This window comes from Condylostylus longicornis, unplaced genomic scaffold (assembly GCF_029603195.1).
Source record: "Condylostylus longicornis isolate FDR11 unplaced genomic scaffold, ASM2960319v2 ptg000004l, whole genome shotgun sequence".
NCBI classification, from domain to species: domain Eukaryota; kingdom Metazoa; phylum Arthropoda; class Insecta; order Diptera; family Dolichopodidae; genus Condylostylus; species Condylostylus longicornis.
In genome coordinates this window covers 21,982,537-22,004,040 of record NW_026577973.1, presented here as the reverse complement: position 1 = coordinate 22,004,040, position 21,504 = coordinate 21,982,537, and the positions used below count along the sequence as shown (strand labels likewise).

At 24.7% G+C, this 21,504-nt stretch overlaps 1 protein-coding gene across 1 annotated transcript; it reads right to left on the bottom strand.

Moving 5' to 3' along the window:
• Positions 1-73: 73 nt before the first annotated feature.
• On the bottom strand, positions 74-8,125 carry LOC129609894 (retinol dehydrogenase 13). Its single transcript, XM_055522136.1, has 5 exons — positions 7,606-8,125; positions 4,746-5,383; positions 2,454-2,517; positions 406-552; positions 74-341 (listed from the first exon to the last, which is right to left on the bottom strand). Exons 1-5 carry the CDS (start codon positions 7,701-7,703, stop codon positions 242-244), a joined length of 1,047 nt encoding a protein of 348 aa, XP_055378111.1. The 5' UTR covers positions 7,704-8,125; the 3' UTR covers positions 74-241.
• Positions 8,126-21,504: the final 13,379 nt, after the last annotated feature.

The following is a 21,504-nucleotide window of genomic DNA, read 5'->3' as shown; positions in this document are numbered from 1 at the left end:
ATAATTGTAAACACAATTTTAGAACAATTCTCTGTGCTAAAAAGAAAACACAACTTCTCTGTTAAGCTTTTTTATTATTTTAAATAAGCTTTCCCAAAATTATTATTAAAAGCCTGTGTATCATAAGCTTTTAATATCAGTTACAGTTTTTTTTTCAAATGTACATACACCTCTAAATTCAAACTAATATTATTAGGTAAAATAATCTTTAAAAAAATATCGAATCTAATTTTAAAACTCATTACAAATCTAATTTTAAAACTCTTTTCGTTTGATTGAAGAGTTTTTCAGCTAGTTTTTCATCTTCAGCTAATTCGCAAGGTCTTGTAATTTCACAGTCACTAAAAATGAGAATTTTTTTGGTTATTCGTAATTTTTTGACTATAGTGCTAATTTATTAGGTACTTAAAATATTCTCCTGTGGTGTTTTTCAATTTAGAATCTGTTGCTAAATAAATCGCAGTTTGTGCACCTTCAAATGGATTTTTCATAAATAGCCACATCCAAGGAAATGTTATAAGTTTAACACTAAGTGATGACATTATAGGTGAACTAAAAGGAAAATAAGGAAAATTTATTTTTAATAGTAAAAATTCCATGCAATAAATTATATAAATTGTAATGCAAATGTCATATACAATATGCAAAAAGACAAACAAAGTAAAACTAATATGTAGTATGTGCAAAGTAAAAACTATTAATTATGATTGTCGCTGAAATCCAAAATGAGGTGCTAATTACTAAAATAATAAAAATACTAATTTTGTTGAATCTGCGATCCATATTGCAAAATAAAAAATCTATGTAGCAATACCCAAACTCCTAAAAATGGATTTTACTGTGCAGTAGGACAGCGAACAGCGTAGTGAAAAAACCGAGACTACTTTTTTTACTGCAATGTCAAAACAGTGTTCTCGATGATTCAATCAAAAAAATGTGCCAGAAAACAAATATTCGTTGCGAGACTTAACGTTTTAATAACAAACCAAATTTGTTTGGTAATTAGTTTTTGAAATGTTTGGTAACAAAATTGTTCATTTGACATTCAGTTGGAGTTAAAGTTCTAAATACAAATTTAAAAAAAAAGTAAAATATTTATAGTGATTCAGAATGCTAAAACTACTTCGCATTTTTTCTACAACACAGTCGTTTTTGAAATTTTACTATGGTATTACCTCTGTAGTTAAATATTATAGAAAAACCATTTTCACTGCATTTTGGATGTTTTAAAAATAATATGTTCGACAGTGCGTACACTTCGCATACTTTCAATTTATATTTATAGATTTTTGTTCAGAGTTGAATTGTAAGTCGATTTACTGATATCCGTTAGACCGCCACTGTCGTTATGGTTTTTTTTAAGAACAAAAAGTATCATAGATCTGTTACAGGTCACAACAGATCAGCAATGCTTCATCTTACTGCACACAGTTTAGTGTTACAAAAATCAGGAACGGCTCATTGAAAAGGATCCAAATAAAAGTCTTAGGAAAAGCCTTGACCTAATATAGTGATCCAGCAGATTATTGGAAAGGTTTGCGAAATCCGTAAAATTTCTATTCGGTAGGTTTTTCGCTATAAAAACCCCAAAAAAGGGGTGCTAGGAAGGTCTTAAAATTTTGATGCAATCCAATTTTTCAGCATACTGGTGAAAAATTCTCGAGAATATTTACAACTTCTTTTCAGAAACATGTTTAAAAATAATTCGATGCGATTTAGATTTTCGGAAAAGGCTTTCAACTATTTGTCTTTGAAATTTTATATTTTAAGGAATTTCAAAACAACGTTAAGACTAAAAATTGATTTTTTTAGTTAATAAGCGTAAATGCACCAAGTTAATTTTCGAATTTTTCTATAATAAATTATTTTAACAACAATAATTATTCAAAATCAAATTTCTAATAAAATACAAAATCCGAATTTTAAATCATATGCTTTAAAACCAATTTATATAATTCGAAAATTTCTATTAGTTTTTTAATATTAAAAACTTTGTGTCATACATTTTAGAAGTTTCACAAATTTAACAAAAATCTTTAATGAAGCATTTAGGAAAAAAAATATTTTAGTTTATTGAACTTCCGCTAATCCTCAATAATTCAAAAAAATGTACGAGTTTATGTAATTTTGTTTAAGAATATATTCATGAATTTAGTATTTTCTATTAGTTTTGCAAGGAATATAAGATATTGCCTCGGAGCCATAAAAATGTTTAAATTAGAAAATCCTTCAATGAACACTTTAATATGCAACTTAAAATAGAATCAAAACCTTTTTTATTATTTATGTTTTAGACCCTACGTAAATTTGAAATATATTATTAGTAAATCATATTCTTTTGTGCTTACAATAACAAAAGGGTATACATAATCTTAAATTACAACATAACAATTATTGAAAAGGTTATTTACAACACTATTCTTAATACAGAATTTTAATTTACTTATACATACTTTTTCAAATGTCCTGTTCCTCTTACCAGCCCTGGTGTATATACATTAACCGTTACATTATATTCTGAAAAAAATGTAAAATAAGTAAATAGTTTGAGTATCTTAAAAAACAAATTGTCGGCACAAAACCAATGCTCCGTGAATTATTTCATTTCGTTTGATCAAGTAAAATAATTTTTTAAAAGATAAGATATTTTTATTGTCAGTTTTTTACATTTAAAGATATTTGAATACTTGAACTTTGCTAATTTTAAAAAGCGATAACTTGGGAAGGAAGCCAGTTTATTGAAAAGTTTTGTTCCTATTAAATAAGCCCTTGCTACAAACTATTAAAATCTTAAACTTCAATTGCTTATCATCTAAGATTCTTCCCTTATTATCCGACCACGTTCTTATTAAATCTAATTTTAACAAGCATTTGTTGCTTTATTGTTTACGTATGTTCTTTTAAAGAAAGCATTTTTTAGACATTTCAATGGTTATAACTTTCACAAAGAAGAAGGATTGTAAACCCATTTGTGAATAAAATTTCAATCAACTTCTGATCTTATAGAGGGTATAGTAGTTTCTATTTTAAATGTTGTAACACACATGTAACACGTGCGGACAAACAGAAAATAATATGCAACCCTTATTCGTTCAACCCTTAGAATTCGTTAAGCTTTTGACCTTAATGATTTTGGCTTGATTTTTTCATAATTTAGTTACAGTTTCTGTTATGCATTTTTTGCATAATTATCAAATATTCCGAATTATAATCAAAGTTATTAAAAGCCAAATATTGGGAACCTAAATCTGTGGAAATTGTATATAATATATCTATTTGTATATATTCAAAAATATATTTGGCTTCCATAAACTCATATGGAATTTAAAACAAAAATCTAATCATACATAAGATTTTCAAATAATTCAATTTTATCCCATTAATACTGCTATAAAGGTAAACCATTTTTGTAAATAGCTTCACACATGTAAATAAAATGTATATATGTATATAATTATTCTAGTATATTATGTATGCAATAGGTCTATTATGTGGGCATCATGAATACAAATACAAACACATCGCTTACAAATAACAATAAATAATACTTGTTAACACATTTATTTTTCATATAGAAAAACTCATAAATAATTCATTAAGAACATTTATATCCATCAGATACATAATGTAAGTATAAAGTAACTGTAAAATATATAAGTTTTCAAAATTTTCTGTATATAGAAAATATTATTATGTTGTAGCATAAAATCTCTATAGCTTTATGAATAGCTACCAAAATTCTCATACTTACACTATTAAGGCATGTATACGTATTCATATACAAACGCATAGCATTATTGTTTCATTATATTTTGTATATTATGCATATCTTATAATGATTTATAACCTGTCCCTATTATTATCCTATCGTTGATTCAATTGATCTGACATGGGATAAATTGTTAAGTGGTAAGAAGATATTTTGTACAGTATTCAGCAGCGGTTAGGATAAGAAGCAGCAATTGTTTATTGGGCATAATATCTTTATTACAAAGGTATAATTCTTATTTACAAAAAATATTATTAGTGTTAATAATGCATAGTATCACGTTTATGTTTTTAAACATAATCTTTAGGAAAACATTTGTCATATGCATAAATCTGTGGCCTTAAATTTATTTGGATTTAGTTATAAAAAACATTTGTTTTAACTTCATTCCAATCCATTTGATTTAATCTAAAGTTTTTAAAATAAAATATGTCAAAGTCAGAATTTTTGCATTTTTTTTTAATTTTTTTGGAAAACTAGAAATTTCTTGAAAATTTGTGTTATTATTTTTGGTTTTTTCGATGCGCTACAATGAGATCTAAAAAGCATATATCATTTTCTCCTAACGGACGGACGGAAACTTCTTTGAAATTTTTTTTTAATTTTTATGCAGTGCATAAAAAATGAATTCGCAATTAATTTTCTTTAAATGCATTTTCCTAATAAATTTAAAAAGTAATTTTCAGTACAGTACAAATGTTAGCCAATTTCGTTCAAACGAATAATTTCCCACACCCCTGGTAATTCTCATACAAAATTTGAAAATTAATTTTCATTTACCCTCTGAGCTTTGTGACCTAATAGAAATGCATTCATGGTAGTAATTTTCACATTTTATACTTGAATATTTTATAATTTTTAATACATTTTTCTTAAAAACTGAAAAGTAGAATTTCTGAAGCTGAAAAGTAGAAAAATTAAATTTTTATGTTTCTGTATATGATTTTCTAAATCTTTATAATAGTCAACAGTTTACCTTTTAATTCTTTAGCTAATTGTTTTGTTCCTAAAACAACAGCAAGTTTTGAGTGTGCAAAAGCATCACGTTGATGAAAATTAATTGCCCATGCACCAATATTTAATGGATCATCAAAATCAATTTTAGCTGAAGCATGTGCATGTGCTGATACATTAATAATACGTGCGAAATTAGGTGATTTTTTCAAATGAGGCAATAATAAATGTGTTAAAAGAAATGGTGATAAATAATTAACTTGTAAATGAATTTCAAAACCATCAGAAGTTTTTTCAACAGGATTAAAAATAATTCCAGCATTATTAATCAATACATCTATATGATCAAATTGCTCACAAATATTACGAGCAAAACTTTTAACACTATCAAATAATTGCAAATCTAAATACTTAATTTCAATTTTTACATCAGGATTTTGTTGTTGCGGTGTTCTTAACGCACATTTCACTTCACGTTGTAGAATTTCCTTTGTTTTCTCCGCCTTTTCAATGTTTTTACCAGCTATTATGATATGAGCATTACGTGCCAATAATGCTTTACATATTTCAAAGCCAATTCCAGAATAACCACCCGTAACAATTACAATTTGTTTGTCAATTAAATTTGTTGTTGGACAACGTTGTCCGCCCATTATACTTCTATTTTTTTATGTATACAAAGAAGAAAATGAAAAATTATAAATTTTTTAAGTTTTTTTTTCCTTTATTAATTTTTTATAAGAATCATTATAAAATAAAAAAAAATCTGATGTGGTCAGCACATAACCGACCGCATTGTGTATTGTCTACTTAATGAAAGTGTTACAGAATATTATAAAAATGTCTGTTAAATACTTCTTTCCAATTGTTACGACATTAGTAAGCTTATAGTTAACATACCTAGAAAAATGTAAATTTGGCTCTTAGTAGAGTTTCGCTTTGTTCTACCCGAATTCCCTGAAATGCTCGCCAGTTAGTTTCGGTAACAACCAGAACTCAAATATCAAATTTCAAGAAATTCCATCAATTCGTTCCGTAGATATGGTGAAAAATGTAAAATCGGCCCGCAGATCAGTTTTAGAGTCCTGATCTTTACAAAAAATTTACATGTTCATTGTTTTAATACGAATTCAAATATTAAATTTCAATGAAATCGGTTGATTATTTCTCTTTATATACACAAAAAATGAATATTTGGCCCGTAGTAAACGTCCAATTGCTGATGCCTGATTTATTCCAAAAGCTAGGAATTTTCAGGGACGGTCGAGAAAAGCTCATATATGAAATTTCAAGTAAATCGGTTCAATATTTTCTTCAAAATGGTGAAAAATGTAAAATCGGCCCGGCCCGCAAATCAGTTGTCGAGCCCTGATCTTTCCAAAAAATTTATATGTTCATTGCTTTAATATGAGGAATTCATATATTAAATTTCAATGAAATCGGTTGATTATTTCTCTTTATATACACAAAAGTGTATGTTTGGCCCGTAGTAAACGTCTAGTTGCTGACGCTTGATTTCTTCCAAAAGTTAGGAATTTTTGCGGACGGTCGAGCTGACCTTATATATAAAATTTCAAGTAAATCGGTTGAATATTTTTTTCAAAATGTTCAAAAATGTAAAACAGGCCCGCCAAAAAGTGCAGTTCCCGAGGCCTGATATATACCAAAAGTTGATCAATCCGTGCCATGGTGGAAATAAACTTACATGTTTCATCAAAATCGGTTCAGCCGAACCTGAGATACACGCGTGCACACACAGACCGACAGACCGACAGGTTGCTAAAAATAGTTTATTTACACTTCCCTACTATGGAGAAGTACGTTCCCACCGAAAACTCGATATGCAAAATTTGTTGCCATCACATAATCTACCTATTGTTTACACAATACGGTCGGTAAAAATACGTAGAATTATTAGACCATTAAAAGGAATGTTAAAAATAAATTAGTGAATAGTGATGATGGTGGTGTAATTTCATTTCACCATAATGGAATTTGAGAAAAATGTGCGTAAAAGAAATGTACTAAAGTAAATAATATTTAAAAAGACAAAACAAAAATTTAAAAAATTTCGGTTTTGAAAAGCGGGAACTGAACTCTAACTCTTGTATTATAATTTTTAACTTATGTGAAAAATCTAATAAATTTTGTTGTATGCTCAAAAAGGATTCGTTTTTTGATTGTACAGTGTAAAATTTGTCGAGCTTGAAGAATTTTGTTTACAAATGCGGTACATGAACATTTTTGCTGTTTTTTTGCTTTTCTGGACTAATTTTCGAATTAGCAACTTGTTTAATTTACATATATTTCGATAATGATTTAAACATCATACAAAACCTATACCCCTGTCTAACTATTATAGTATATCGTCGTCTATACGACAAATGCATACATACATTTGTACCATGATTTTAACATAAGTAAGGTAAAACTGAATAAATATGTGTGTATAGAAATAGAGGCAATCACGTTGCAGAAATTCAAAACGATTTATACACATATATTAATATCATAATCCCCTATAATCAACTGGAATATATATATACATAGTTAGAGCAGTCATGCGAATATACCCATATCGTAATTTCGAACAAAATTTTAACCATCAATATTCGCATCGTAAAAATAAATTTTTATTTTGCTGTTAATTTATAAAAATTACAAAAATAAATGTTAATTTAAACAAATCTATCAAAATGTATTCATTCAATTTACATGACACAATATTCTCATACTCTTTTTTTTTTTGTCTGAAAATCTGATATTTTCAATTTAAAACCGAAAAAGGACGAAAACATAACAAAAATGGTAATTTATAATAATAATAAAAATTCAACAAAATGAAACAAGCAGGATAAAAAAAACACAAATTATCAAGGTACCTTATGGTCATAACAATTCCAATCACAACTGCACCAATAAAAGGCCACCAAGAGCTTAATGGATCAGCATTTTCTACAATTTTCATGACTTCGTCCATTTTTAAATTTTAAATTTTTTCTTTTTTTTTGTTCCCTAATATTGATATTTTTTTATTATATTGAAATAATAACAAAAATTGTGATGATTTTACACTTTAAACACAGGATATTTTAACATTAAAATTTTTTCCGTTTTATTCATTCATTTCCATAACTACTTACGTACATACATGTACAATGTTCACCTACTAAAATGTCCATAGCTTCGAATACAACGTATGTCGTGCAACATTTGGATTATATTGAATTTTTAACATTGCATTGCACAAAAAAGTACACAACTGTATAATATGTAAATATTTTGTATTTAAATTTAATTTTTAATATTATTTTTTTTGAACATCTATAGATATTAGAGACCAAATAAATTCAAACTCTTTTTTATATTAAATATTTATTTAAAACTAAAATACCCGATTTAAATTTAATGTAATGCTAGACGTTGTTATTCTATACAATAATCTGAATGAAAAAAATCACTTGCTCTAAGTTCCCGGCAATAATCTGTGTACATCAAATAAATAAATAAATAAATAAATCTAATAGATAAAGAGTGAGGGATTCAATTTCAATAATTTAACTTGGACATTTTTGTGTGTTCTGTTCTTCTCTATAGCAAAAAATTTAAAATAGTTGGAAGAAGAAATTAAAACAAAGTGGAAAACATAAAATATTAATTTTCATATTATTGTGTACATGTCCAAAGATGAATTAGTGAGCAAACTGAATAGGCCAACTTTAGGGGTAAAATGTCTTCGCACGAGTATTACGAGTATATGTGATTTGGTATTATCAAAGCAAATTGTGGACGACAAGTTTTGTACAGCTGGGTAATATTTTATTTGTATAAAATTTGAGATTTTGCTTCACAAAATTATATGGCGAAGCATCTGTAATTCTGCCATGAGGGTAATACAGAGAAATATAAAGCAATTATGTGATCACGCAATTTATTCACATTCTTCGTATTGCTCTGTATACAAGGTGTTTAACATAAAGTGGCAAATAATTTCACGAATTATTCTTTGATCAATTTTCCTTTTTGAGCTACAGACTGTTAAAAATAATGTTACCATATTTTTCCTGCATATAAATAAATGCTAATCATTATCGGAAATCTGAATAATGGACAAATTGAATAATGAACTGATTGAATTTCAAAGTAATTCAAACCAAAAATATTTGTTTAAAATTTTACAAATCATACGTTTTCAAATGCAAATGGATCATACGTTTATGATAAGTTTATAAGTACAAATAGATGTAAAAATGGTTACAATAATTCAAGTGTTTCAAAAACAAATCGGGTCGGGCTAACCATTTATATACAGAAATAATAAGTAAAAAATATGAAATTTTTATATTTTTTATATTTTTTTATTTAAGAAATTAAAATGAAATTTTTATTTGTACACACAAAATGCTGTTGTTCAATGATAACATGAAGCGGAATTTATTTTTTAATTAATACGAGTATTGTGCACCAGTTTACAATTGTACACGGTAAAACATCAAAATTGTTTTGAGACAATTTTTCAAATGTGTTTGTAAAAATTGTGCAAAAAAAATGTATACATATTCAGTTATACATGTGCATACATAACAACTTTGCAAAATTATAAGAATGAGATTTCATGATTAATATTACTTGATATTTTGATTATTGAATTAATTGATCAAGTTTAGCAAAAACTAAAAAAGACTTCATGTATTCTTGTTAAACTTCTATCAATAAATAAAATAATATAAAAATTTCGAATTGCTTTCTGAGCCCGGTAACCTGATAGATATATGTATGTGTTTATGTAGTATTTGTTGATAGTCTCACACATATTATACTCACATCATTCTCAACCTATTCACTGAATGTTTCTCAGTATATTCTAAAATGGCATTTAAAACGTTATATTTAATTCAGTTGGTTCCTACATAAACAATAAAACAGAGAATTTTTTCATTCGTACAATACAGTACTCTTACTATATGGGAACTTGTATATGTATAACTATTTGTACAGCATGTAAAAGTAATAAAATTTCAGTAAATTTTTACTAAAATTATATATTTGTAAGTATGTATGTATATCCATGTATTGTATTATATCCAATATCTAGCATAAAAATTGTACTTTTTTTTTATCTTAACGAATTGGGAATTATATGATGCTGCATCCGGAAATTAAATTTATTAAGGCTTTATCATATAGAATTTTTGAAAACTGGTGAAAGTATTTCATCACATTTATTTTAAATTTTTTATTACAATCATTCATGTACATATATATTATGTACATGAATGATTGTAATAAATATGATGACATTCATATGTATATATATATTAATACAGGTATCCCTTGTATAACGCGATAGTTACGTTCGCGTTATATAAGACTTAGTTTTCATATAAATTTGGGGGGTATGTTCCAATAAGATGTTTTACAAAATAAAATATGTATTTAATAAGAAATAACCTATATTTCAACTTAAAACTAAAATTCAGATTTTGTTATAACACTAAAACCATAAAAATAATAACAATCCAAAATTCAAAAAACAAAATAAAACAAATTATGTATATACATACATAATATTACAAAATTTGAAAACAAACTGAAAAAAACTAAAAGTTAACAACAAACTCCATTATAATTAATCTGTTTCGCTGTCTTCAAACATCCTACTTCGTGAAAGTTGTAAGGCTTGTGGGCGTGTAATAACATCATCAGAAGATATTTGTTCAACATAGTTTTCGTTGTTGGATAAAAAACTAGTTGTGGAACCTTGTAATCCTTCGACTGGTTTTTCAACTTCGCGTTATAACAGTCCAAATTTCGCGTTATTACTGAAACCGATTTTTTTTTCAAATCGCGTTATATTGAAAACGCGTTACATAAGTACCGTGTTGTACAAGGGATACCTGTATAATATTACTTTGCATTTGCATTACATACATACGCATAGCAAAGTCATATACAATGAATTTAATAAAGTTATATAACAAAATGTGCTATGATTATTTATTTAAGTACCTACTTTACCAATGTATACTGAACTTTTGCTCTTTGCTGTTTGTCTGTCAGAAAATTGAAAAAAAAAATAAAAAATATGGAATTTTAAAATTAGTTTTATTTAAAAATTTACTACAAACTCTTCAGGAATTAATAATTTTTTTATATTGCAGCTACATATTTTGTGTGTTTTAGTAAATAAAATTATTTTCCTTAATTCCCAAACGTTTAATTTTATCACTATAGAAAAGTAAGAACTTAAAAAATTAATTAAAATTTTTCTGAACAAAAGTAAAGTTCAATTTTACCCGTTCACTCTTTTAACTTAAAAAAAAAATCATATTGGGAATTTATTTAGGGTTTTATCAGATTTTATTATACGTTACCATTAAAATTGTTTAGGGTTTAATGTAGGTTTCTTTTATTCAACGATAGTATTATAAAATGAAAATGTTTTTTTATGTTAAAAATATTTTGAATTAGAATTTTTCTGTTTTAATATTTTCAATTGTATGCAATATTTGTTATTCATGAAGATTACTGAGTAAATCGTATATTATTTGAAGAAAACCAACATAAAAAAGTATTCAAAAATTGAATAAAAATATTTTAAACAGAATACTCCGGAGCAAAAACAGAAATTAAGTAATTTAAAGTAAAAAATTGGGCCGACGAGATATGACATGCCCCAAAAGCTGATCAATTCATCCCACAGCCAAAGTAAACTCAGAAACAAATTAGAAGAAATTGTTGCAGCCGAAATTGATTTCACTGAAGACAATTATTTAAGTTTCCATTTGAGGAAGAAATGGTATTTTCGTTAAAAACTCAACAAGCAAAATTTGCTGTCAGCACATAAATTGTTGATACAGAATATTGTTTTATTTAGAACTAATAAACGTTTTTTATTCTACATCAAGTAGAATAAAGGGTTCCGTATCAGCTTTTAGATTTTGTGTTAAATTCAATAGTTAAAGTTGGATGAAAAACAATATCCAAAATTTCAAAAAAAAAAACAGTTTTTTTATATTTGAAAAAAAAGAGAAAAAGAGAAGAGCGGCAATAGAAGAAGCCCATCCCTATTTTATCGCGTTTGCAGAACTTGAAAAGTTTTTGAGCTTTCATAACAATAAATAATCACGTCTTTAGTAACTTCAGGGCTCTAGAAGGAGAGAGATAGGGCGAAAGTTTTCCTCTACTGAAATAAATTTCTAGTAAAGACCTACATATTTATAAGTAAAATTCAAGTTTTCTATCTTAAAGAAGGTAGAAGTCTGGCAAATGGGCCAACTCTTGTTTCTTTACAAATTTTTTCTTCAAAACTGCTTAAAACAGAAAACTTTTCTATGAAAAAGTAGCGTTACAATTAATACATTTTTATTCATTTCAAGTTCAATTTAATTTTTTTTTAAAAGACGTGTTTCAAATTGTTTAAGCGAAGTGTGCTTACTTGCTGGTAACTGCCCTGAAGTGTGAACTATAAACTGCCCACTTTACCTCCTTAATATGATTTCAATTGGATTTTGCGGAAAAATATTCCATGTTTCTTGTAATATTCTATTTTGGTTTACCAACGAATATTTTTTATATGAAATGCGATCTGAATACCTTTATCTAAATATTTCTTATTTGAATGTTTCTAACAATTTTTGGAGCATATGACACACTTTCTATTCCGCCAGAAATTTCCGTGGAAAATTGTTTAACACATTTTGAATTTTTGGAAAATTCTTTTGGTGCTGAAATAAATAGATGGGCTCAATTCTATTTTATTTTTAGGTAAAGTATATTAAAGATTCTTAAAAACTAAAAATGTAATTAAAACACGTTCTTTAATAATTTTCATGTTATATTTATATAATATTTTTTTTCTATTTACGAATTTTATAATACATTGTTTTCATTATGTTTTCTAGTACTTTCATTTTTTTATCATATTTTGTTTCACCTATAATATTTTATTTTAACAACATTATTTTTTTTTTCTTTTCATTCTATAAAATATTTATAAAAGGCAAATTAGTTAAAAAAGAATACAGTGTAAAAATAGAAATTTTAAATTTTTAAGTTAAAAAAATTAATAAATAAATTTTATTTAATAAATAAACTCTAGATTTTTATTACTTGTATTAAAATGTGGAAATTCATTAGCAATAATATTTTGTAGTATACTTAAAATCACTATTTTTCTGAATAATATAAATTTCATATGGTGTGCGCCTTTGATCAATTCCTAATATTTCATTTAATTCTTTCAATATGTTATTATTTATAGGAAGTGATGAATGAATGGATTAGTTCTCACATTAAAACAATGATTCTATTATGAGAATTAGCTCCACGAGATAACAAAAGTGTTACAAAATAATTCGCACAGTTTTTCTTAAATTTTTACATAGCTTTAATCAAAAGTTGCATTCAACATTTTTCATTGAATTAACTAGTGTATTTAATTTGATAAACGTCCCAATAATAACTCTAACTATTTTAATATGAAATTGGTGATTTATATAATGATATAAAAGTCATTCAAAAATTTAATTGTACTAACTTAAAATGAAAAATTTTCAAATGAAAATAGCAATCCTCCTTTATACATGGCTAATATGTACACATGTACATACATAGTGCAATATTTGAGCCTATTGGAAATGCTTAACTGTAAATAAGCAAAACATATTTAAAAAAAAAGAAATTTCAACAAATATGCTAAATATCTTGAATGCCCAATAAAAACTCTCTATAGAAAATGAATTTTTATCGAACAAAAAATTTTTTAACCTTAATATTCACTTCCGAATTTTGGGTTTAAATCATCAGAACTCTCCTGTCCTAAGATCTATAAATTATTGTAAATTAGTTCCAACTTAGTTCCAAGTGTTTCTAAAATACTTGAAAGAATTCAGAACTTATGCTTTTTTAAAAAATAAATGAAAATTGAAAAATTCTGGAGTAGCATATTCCATGTAGTTATATGATGGAGATCTGATTGAGAGAAATTTCCTATAAAATTTAAATTTTAGCTATAATTTTAAGCTTAAATATAAAATTTTATTTATCATGTATTTATTTTGCTAATGAATTTAGAAATATTTTATTTTTTTTATTTAAAATTAAAATTTTACGAACCAAATACGAACTTTAAATTTTTAATTCAGTTTAGTCATAAAATCGCTAAATTTATAACTTAAAAATCATATTGTCATATTATATTGAAATCAAGGACATTTTTCAACTATGTTTTTTATAAAAAATATTTTTTAATATTTTAATTTAAGTTTTATAAACTTTCTTATATTCTTCATTTGTTTTATTAATCACATTATGTTTTCTAAAAGTATATTTTTTGATTTTTTTTTATATATTACAAAGGTTTATTAAATAGAATTGTGAACAAAATAACAAAAAATTCTTTGTAATAAATTCTGTGGTTATGAGGCAAAACTGCCTAAGCAAAGTTAATTCGAAATCTAGATTTGAACGTTGTGTATTTAAATCAATAATTTGACAATTGCAAAATTTAGTTCAATTCGAGCAAGAGTAAATTTGTCAAATTAAAATGAAAAAACATGCCTCCCGAAAAATTTTAACAAATGCAGAACTCTTTATGTAATCCGGTAAAATATTTTGATAAAATCTAGCAAAATCTGATAAAATCAGGTATACAATTAAATTCAATTTACGATTAAATTCAATTTCGCTTAATGTCCATAAAAATTTCCCAAAATTTATTTTACATCTTTAAAGTAAATTTACAGAAATATTCAAAACTAACATAGGCTGTCTTGCCTGATATACCCTTTTCAGACTACAGAAGAATAACATGTTATATTCTTCGATTGACGTGTTATAGGAAATTGTTTTCACTCTACATAGGATGCTTTCATTTGACAGTAAATTTGTTTAAGTTGAGATTTTGTTAATTTAAAAATTTTGAAAAAATATTTTTGTATTTTGAATATAAAATTTGAAACATTAGATTTCAATTAACTAAAAATTATTATGGGTTTAAATTTTTCTTTTTAATTGTTTCCTTAAGTTTCTTACTAAATTTCCTTTGATTTGAGAAAAAAGTCGTAAATATAAATCATTCACAATAGGAAAACATTATGAAATATGTATGTAATTAAACAATATTCATAACATGTCATTCGAGAATAACATGTTATTCGTTATAGTGTGAACAGGGTATTAGTGAACACAGAATTTATTGTGTAAAAAATTTGAAATGAAAACTTAATTCAAGCGGCAAATAATTTTTAAATCGAAAACTTATTTTAATTTTTGTTTTTAATCTTTTTAATTTTAATTTTCACTAAATTTATTAATTATATAATTTATTTTTACGTTTTTATTGGTGCTACGATTTTGTTTTTTAATTTTTTAATTTAATAATATTTTTATCATTTTTTGTATTTTAATATTCATTTTTAAGATTTTTATTAAAAGTTTATAAAAGAAAAAATTTTTATTTGATTATATATAATATAAATATGTATGTAAGTATGTAAAACAATGATAATGTCAAGATTTTATATGTTTGTTTTTTAAAGTGCGGTGTAGAATTTCGTTTTACTTTAGAATTGGTTTTCTTTTTTAAATATTAAAATTTTTTTCTAAATATTTCTATTTAATTATAATTTTTTTTGTAATTCATATTTTTTTTTCATTTATTATCATTTTTTTTTTAATATAAAATATTTTGTGATAATAAAATTAAATTATGCGTTAGAACACTAAACAAAATGATTTTATGTTACGCCTGTAAATATGTTAAATATATATTATTTTAATTTACCATAATGCATGTATGTGTGCATATTATAAATATACATTTCGGGAATAACATATAAAATGAACTCAAATATAAAAAATCTTCTTAAAATTAGTTTCATTCCCAAAAAAACAAATCGATTGAGCCAGAAAATAATCGCAAACTTAAAAAACGAAAACTGAAATATTGATCCCTGCGGGATTCAGAAAATAATTAAAAGGTTAAACTTAAAAACAAATCAAAATCAAAATTTAATCTATATCTAATAAAAATTTCCCGTAAAATAATTTAAAACTCTTAAAAGATAAAAAAATGTTTGCCTATGTAATCAAATTTAAATTTTCAGATATGTTTTAAATCATTTTTTATTCAAACCAAACAAATTTGATACCATAAATTTTTGGAAAGTTACAACTTAAAATCTTAGAATTAAAATTAATCTTTCTCTCTCTTGGATATCAAATTAATGAAGTTTAAATATAAAAACTAGACTATTTAAAAGATGAAGAAAACAAATAGATTTTCATATATGCATACATAACAATATTTTAATCATAAAATCCATCATCAAAACCAAACCAGGTCCAATAATATGCGGTCCAATAATATTATTTGTATATATGAGAGAACATAACAAGAGTCTTTCTCTTGAAATATTAATTAGGTCTTTCAATTCACAATAATAATTAAAATTATTTTCTTTTTCATTGACTGTTCAATGATCCTTTAAAATTCCTCCAGCACTACCAACTTTTATTTAGGTAAACTATTTAAGTTTATTTCTTTCCTTTATAAATTTATGATTAAAAGGAAATTTTATGATTTTAATGGTTTTTCAAATTTTATTGTTATTTTTTACGGTTTTCTTTTCTTTATTAAAAAAGTAGTTATACATAAAACCGTAAGAAAAATTAAATAAAATTTTCAATTTGCTTTGAATTTTAATGAAAATTTTTCTTTTGTATAAAGAATGGGAAAATAAACCTTTTTTCAATATAAATAATAAAAATACAAAAAAGAAATAAAAAATTAAGAAAAATGACAAGGAAATATGTGTACAAAGGATAAAAAGCAAACATAAGATTCCTTTTATGTCAACAAATAACATGTTAAATTGTATATGTATATATAGATGTTATAATGTGTACATTTTGATATTGTCTATATTTTTTTTGAATTGGATGCTGAAATAATACTTGTCCCACTATAATTTTTATTCCTGTATATATGCTTATTATGTTAGGTCCTTTGAGTAATAAATATAAAGGATCACATGCTTGTAAGCTTAATAAAACAAAATGTAAAAATATGCACACAGTAACAGTAATTTCAAACTGTATTAAATATTTAGTATACCCGATTATTTCTAAGATTGTGTAATAATGGGGTTTACTTTTTGACCGTAAAAATCCTAATTATTAGTCTTTAAATTTTCATAAGTACTTTAGACTTAATAAACTAAGAATGAATTTAATGTTGTGTTTTGTTCGCTTGCACATAAAATTTCATCAGAATATGAAAATTTATTAAAAAATTAAAATAAAAACTTTTTGAATTCATATTATACTTTAAATAGTTTGTGTAAAAAATTTCAAAGTTCCTTGAACTTTTCGACAAAATACAAGTAAAATTTCGACCATTTTTCTAAATTAATTTCTTGATTTGTTTGAATACTCAATTAAGTTCTTGTACAAAAAAAAATTTTCGAAAAAATTTTCAAAAAAATTCAGAACGAAATTTCTTGATGCGCCTTGTATTGTTATTTAATAAATGTTATCCATTTTGTCGGCAACACGACATGCCATTTTAACTTTAACTTAAAATCCGTTTCTTGCCAATAAGGAAGTATTGAATAAATTGAGTTTGATTTCGTGATGCCACATTTATACCATATTACTCATTCAATATTCTTAAGTAATATCGTATAGATCACTTACTGCAGACTCGCTGCATTACGTACTGTAGACTTACGGTAGATTCGAAATCAAGTATTGTAGACTTGTATTATATAATAAAAATTTTGATTTAAAATATAAAAGATTTTAATAAAAAACCGCATTATTTCAAGTGAGTTCAACAAGTGTAATCATTTAAGTCATTATATTTAAGTTGTACTGTTATGTTATGGAGTAATATGTGTATAAATGAATTTAGTTGAGAAATAAGTTTATGCCTTAAAGCGTATTGTATTATATGTGAACATAAAGTATAAATATCCGCACATACAATACAAGATGTGTGTGTGCACATTTAAAATATTAGAAAGTGATGCTTTATAGAAAATTATATTTATTGCATCAAGAACCATGTAATTTTTTAAAATAGTTTCAACAGCATAATGTCAAAAATTTTGCTGTAATGATAAAACACAAGTGAAAAAAAAGAGAAGAAAAATTTTAAAGTAAACCGTTTTACTTTGTTTTTCTCCTTAAAATATGCAAACATGTTTTGTTTTTTAATAATGCATGCACACATAGTTAAAAATTATAATTAGAAAATGATGTAAAATTTTCTCAAACTTAATTTCCAAAAGACTTTCTTTTGAACATAAAATCAAAAAACAAAATCTCATAGATAATAAAATTTGTGTGGGTATGTCAAAAATTCTCAAAGGGATATTTTGAACAAGTGTAAGATTTATGTGTGTACGTGAAATATGAAACTAAAATGTCAATATAAAAGTAAATTTATTGCAGTAGTTAAAATATTAAAGAAAAAAAAAACAAATTCTCAAGGTTTACTTTCTTTTACTCAATTATGTAAATTAAGAGCAAGCATTAGAGGGAAAAATTTTTCCGACAAACTTTTATCGGAAACTCTTGTAAATTATAATGAAGTAATTGACAAGAAAGTTTTCGAAGGATATCGAATTTCTTTTGTATTCAAACATTTCAATTAGAATCAAAAATAATTAAATTATTACTAAAAGAATTCAGAAGCGAACAATTAAGTAAAAATGTAGAAGTATTGGTTCGGTTTAAATTTGTTAATAATTTCTTAAGTAGCCAATTTATTGAAAATTTGTTATATCAAAAAATCAAATTCCAGGCTAAATATTATCTGTTGCATATTTAATTTAAAAGATCTGTTGCATATTTAATATCTAACAAGATATTAAATCTATTGTCCAAAGAAAATAAATAATTAACATCTCGAAATCATTATATTCATTGTTTCAAAAATCCATTTTTTGCGTTTCTGGAAATTCTAGGTTGTTTCCAACCTATTTGCGTATCTGGAAATTTAATTTAAATTTAAACAGATTTGGACGAATTGGTTAATTTAGTCAATTTGAATGGCTGTGGAGCTTTTCTATAAAAAAGAAAAGAATGAAAATCGATGCAATTTAAAATGAACTAAAGGAAAACTGTGAATTCAGCAACCTATAATTACAATTAAATCACTACAAAGTGAATACAATAAAATATAGAGATTAAATTATAATTAATATGTAAGCAGTTTGAGGTTCGAAATAATTCACATAAAGTTCTGAAAACATAACCCTATAAATTTTACCTTTAAATTCCATTTTCTTTACAGCTTAATCAAATTCTATATTTTATAACAAGTTTTGTTCCAATATAAAAATTGGGAAACTATTTTATATAAAGAAAAATTTTATTGTTATTTTTTTGTTCTTAACTCTTTAATTACATTGTAAATACCTAGAGAAATCCAATTAATTGCAAATTATCATTAATATAACCAATGATATTAATATTAATAAAATTCTTAATAATTATTATTGAATTATAATCTTTAATTTATTGACTAATTAATATCGATAAAACTAATCGAATATTCTTAATGTTTTCATCATTATTATCACGTAATTGTTGTTTATTGTTTAACAACAATCGTATACACATATACATACATATACATGAACATATATAACGTTTAGATTTGGGAGCATAAAGAATTCTTAGATGATAAGCGTTTACACGAATTAAGGATATTTACTTTAACATTCTCATATCCTTCCTGTTTTGAAAATATCAATACGAACCCGATAACAGAATTACCGCATCTTTTTGTTAATAATTAAGAGTGTCAGAATCTATAAAAGTTTTCTTTCTCGAAAACAATCCTTGTGATAAATAAAAACAAAAATTATAACTAAATTAACAGTTTAATCTGCTTTTATTTTTATTTGTCATTATTCTACCCACTTATATCCTTATTTTCTTTAATACGGATATTTTACATTTCTATATTTAATTTTCTTTAATTTTCAATGCTCCCATTTCTTCTTCTATATACATTCTATTAAAATATCAGTAATGCAATTCAAATTGTTTAAAGATGTTTTTGTGTTTTCTTTTAAATTTTTCTAAGAATTGAAACACAGTTACATAGAGTAAAGGAGAATATGAAAAAACAAAAATAAAACAAAAAGAAATAGGAAAAATATTGAAAAAAAATTAATGGTTAAATAAAGCAGACTAATGAGGTTAACGATACCTTGGGCCAGAGCCGAAAACATCATCAATTTTTGTAAAAACAAAAAAAAAAGACATAAAAATAGAAGGGGAGCAAAAATGTTTTCAATCTCCCGGTGCGATATTTTTGCTTTTTTTCATTTATATATACATATATACATACATATATATATATATATATATATATATATATATATATATATATATATATATATATATATATATATATATATATATATATATATATATATATATATATATGTATGTATGTATATATATATATTTATCACTTCACTCTGGAAATAAATTTTATGCTGACATCCTCTTTTCTTTAATGTTTCCTTTTGTTTTATTTCTTTCAATTTCCCCGTAATCTAAATGAAGCAAAAAAAACAACTAAGAAAAATCCAATTTACATTGTTGATTTTGGTCGCAATATTTAAAAACATAAATTAGAGAGTCGTTCGGCATTACCAAATTTCAATAAATGTTTGTGGAGAACCTTTAAAGCAATTTCGATCTGAGAATTCCAAAATAATTTTTTTGCCCTTTTCATACCCCTTGAAGGGCAACAAAGTTTGTCCAATTTTATTTTAAATGAAACGTATTTAAAAAAAAGTCTTACTCTTTCCAAAACTTTCATATTTTTCTGGAAAGAACAGGAAAAATTTGAAAAAATTCGAATGGGTTTTATAGCAATATTTTTTCCAACCTTTTCAAACACTATCTAAATTTTTTCTTTACATTATTTTAAGAATAAAACTACTATAACCTCTTAAATTTCTTCTTTAGTAAATTCTTTAAATCCTAATCTAGGCATTCAAATGCAAAAAATTTTATACCCCAAAAAAAAATTCTATCTTGCTATTGAGAAAAATAATCAAGCAGTGAATAAAAAATTAGAACAATTCTAGAAACAGAAACATTAATTCAACTACGAAAAACAATAATTAGTATGGCAACACCATATTGATCAATTTAATGCTAAACCGAAAATAATTTTGTTTTTATGCTTTAAGCGATGGGATGCGTCTGTTTATAATTATGGAAAGATGTTGTTTAAAATTCATTCTTTCATTGTCTTTTAAAATAAATTGTTATGATTGTTATTTTCTTAAAACTCACAAACTCACTTGTTCCTGCTTGCAAATACTAACTGATCTAGTGGAAAATTAATTTTGTTTCTTAAAAAAGGAAAATTCTAAATTTTTTCTTTTTCCTTTTTGCTTGTCCGAATTTTGCAGTTTTAAAAAAAAATTTTTATTTTTTAATTTAAAATTGGCTTTAATTGTGTACAGCAATTTGTGCCAGAAGAATTTAATTAAATTTCGAAGAAGAAAACAATTAGAGTTCGTTTCGCAAAAATTTTTAAACTTTTCAATCAAAAATGAAAAGAATTAGAATTTTGAAATATTTTGAGAAAATTAAAATTTTCTTTATTTTAAATCAGTAGATATGTAAACCTCTTATTAAATATTTTAATTATTAAAATCTTTAAGTAAAATATTTGAAGAGCATTACAAGTTTATAAATATTGGCATAATTATTGGCATAATTAATTTAATTTAATATTTGTT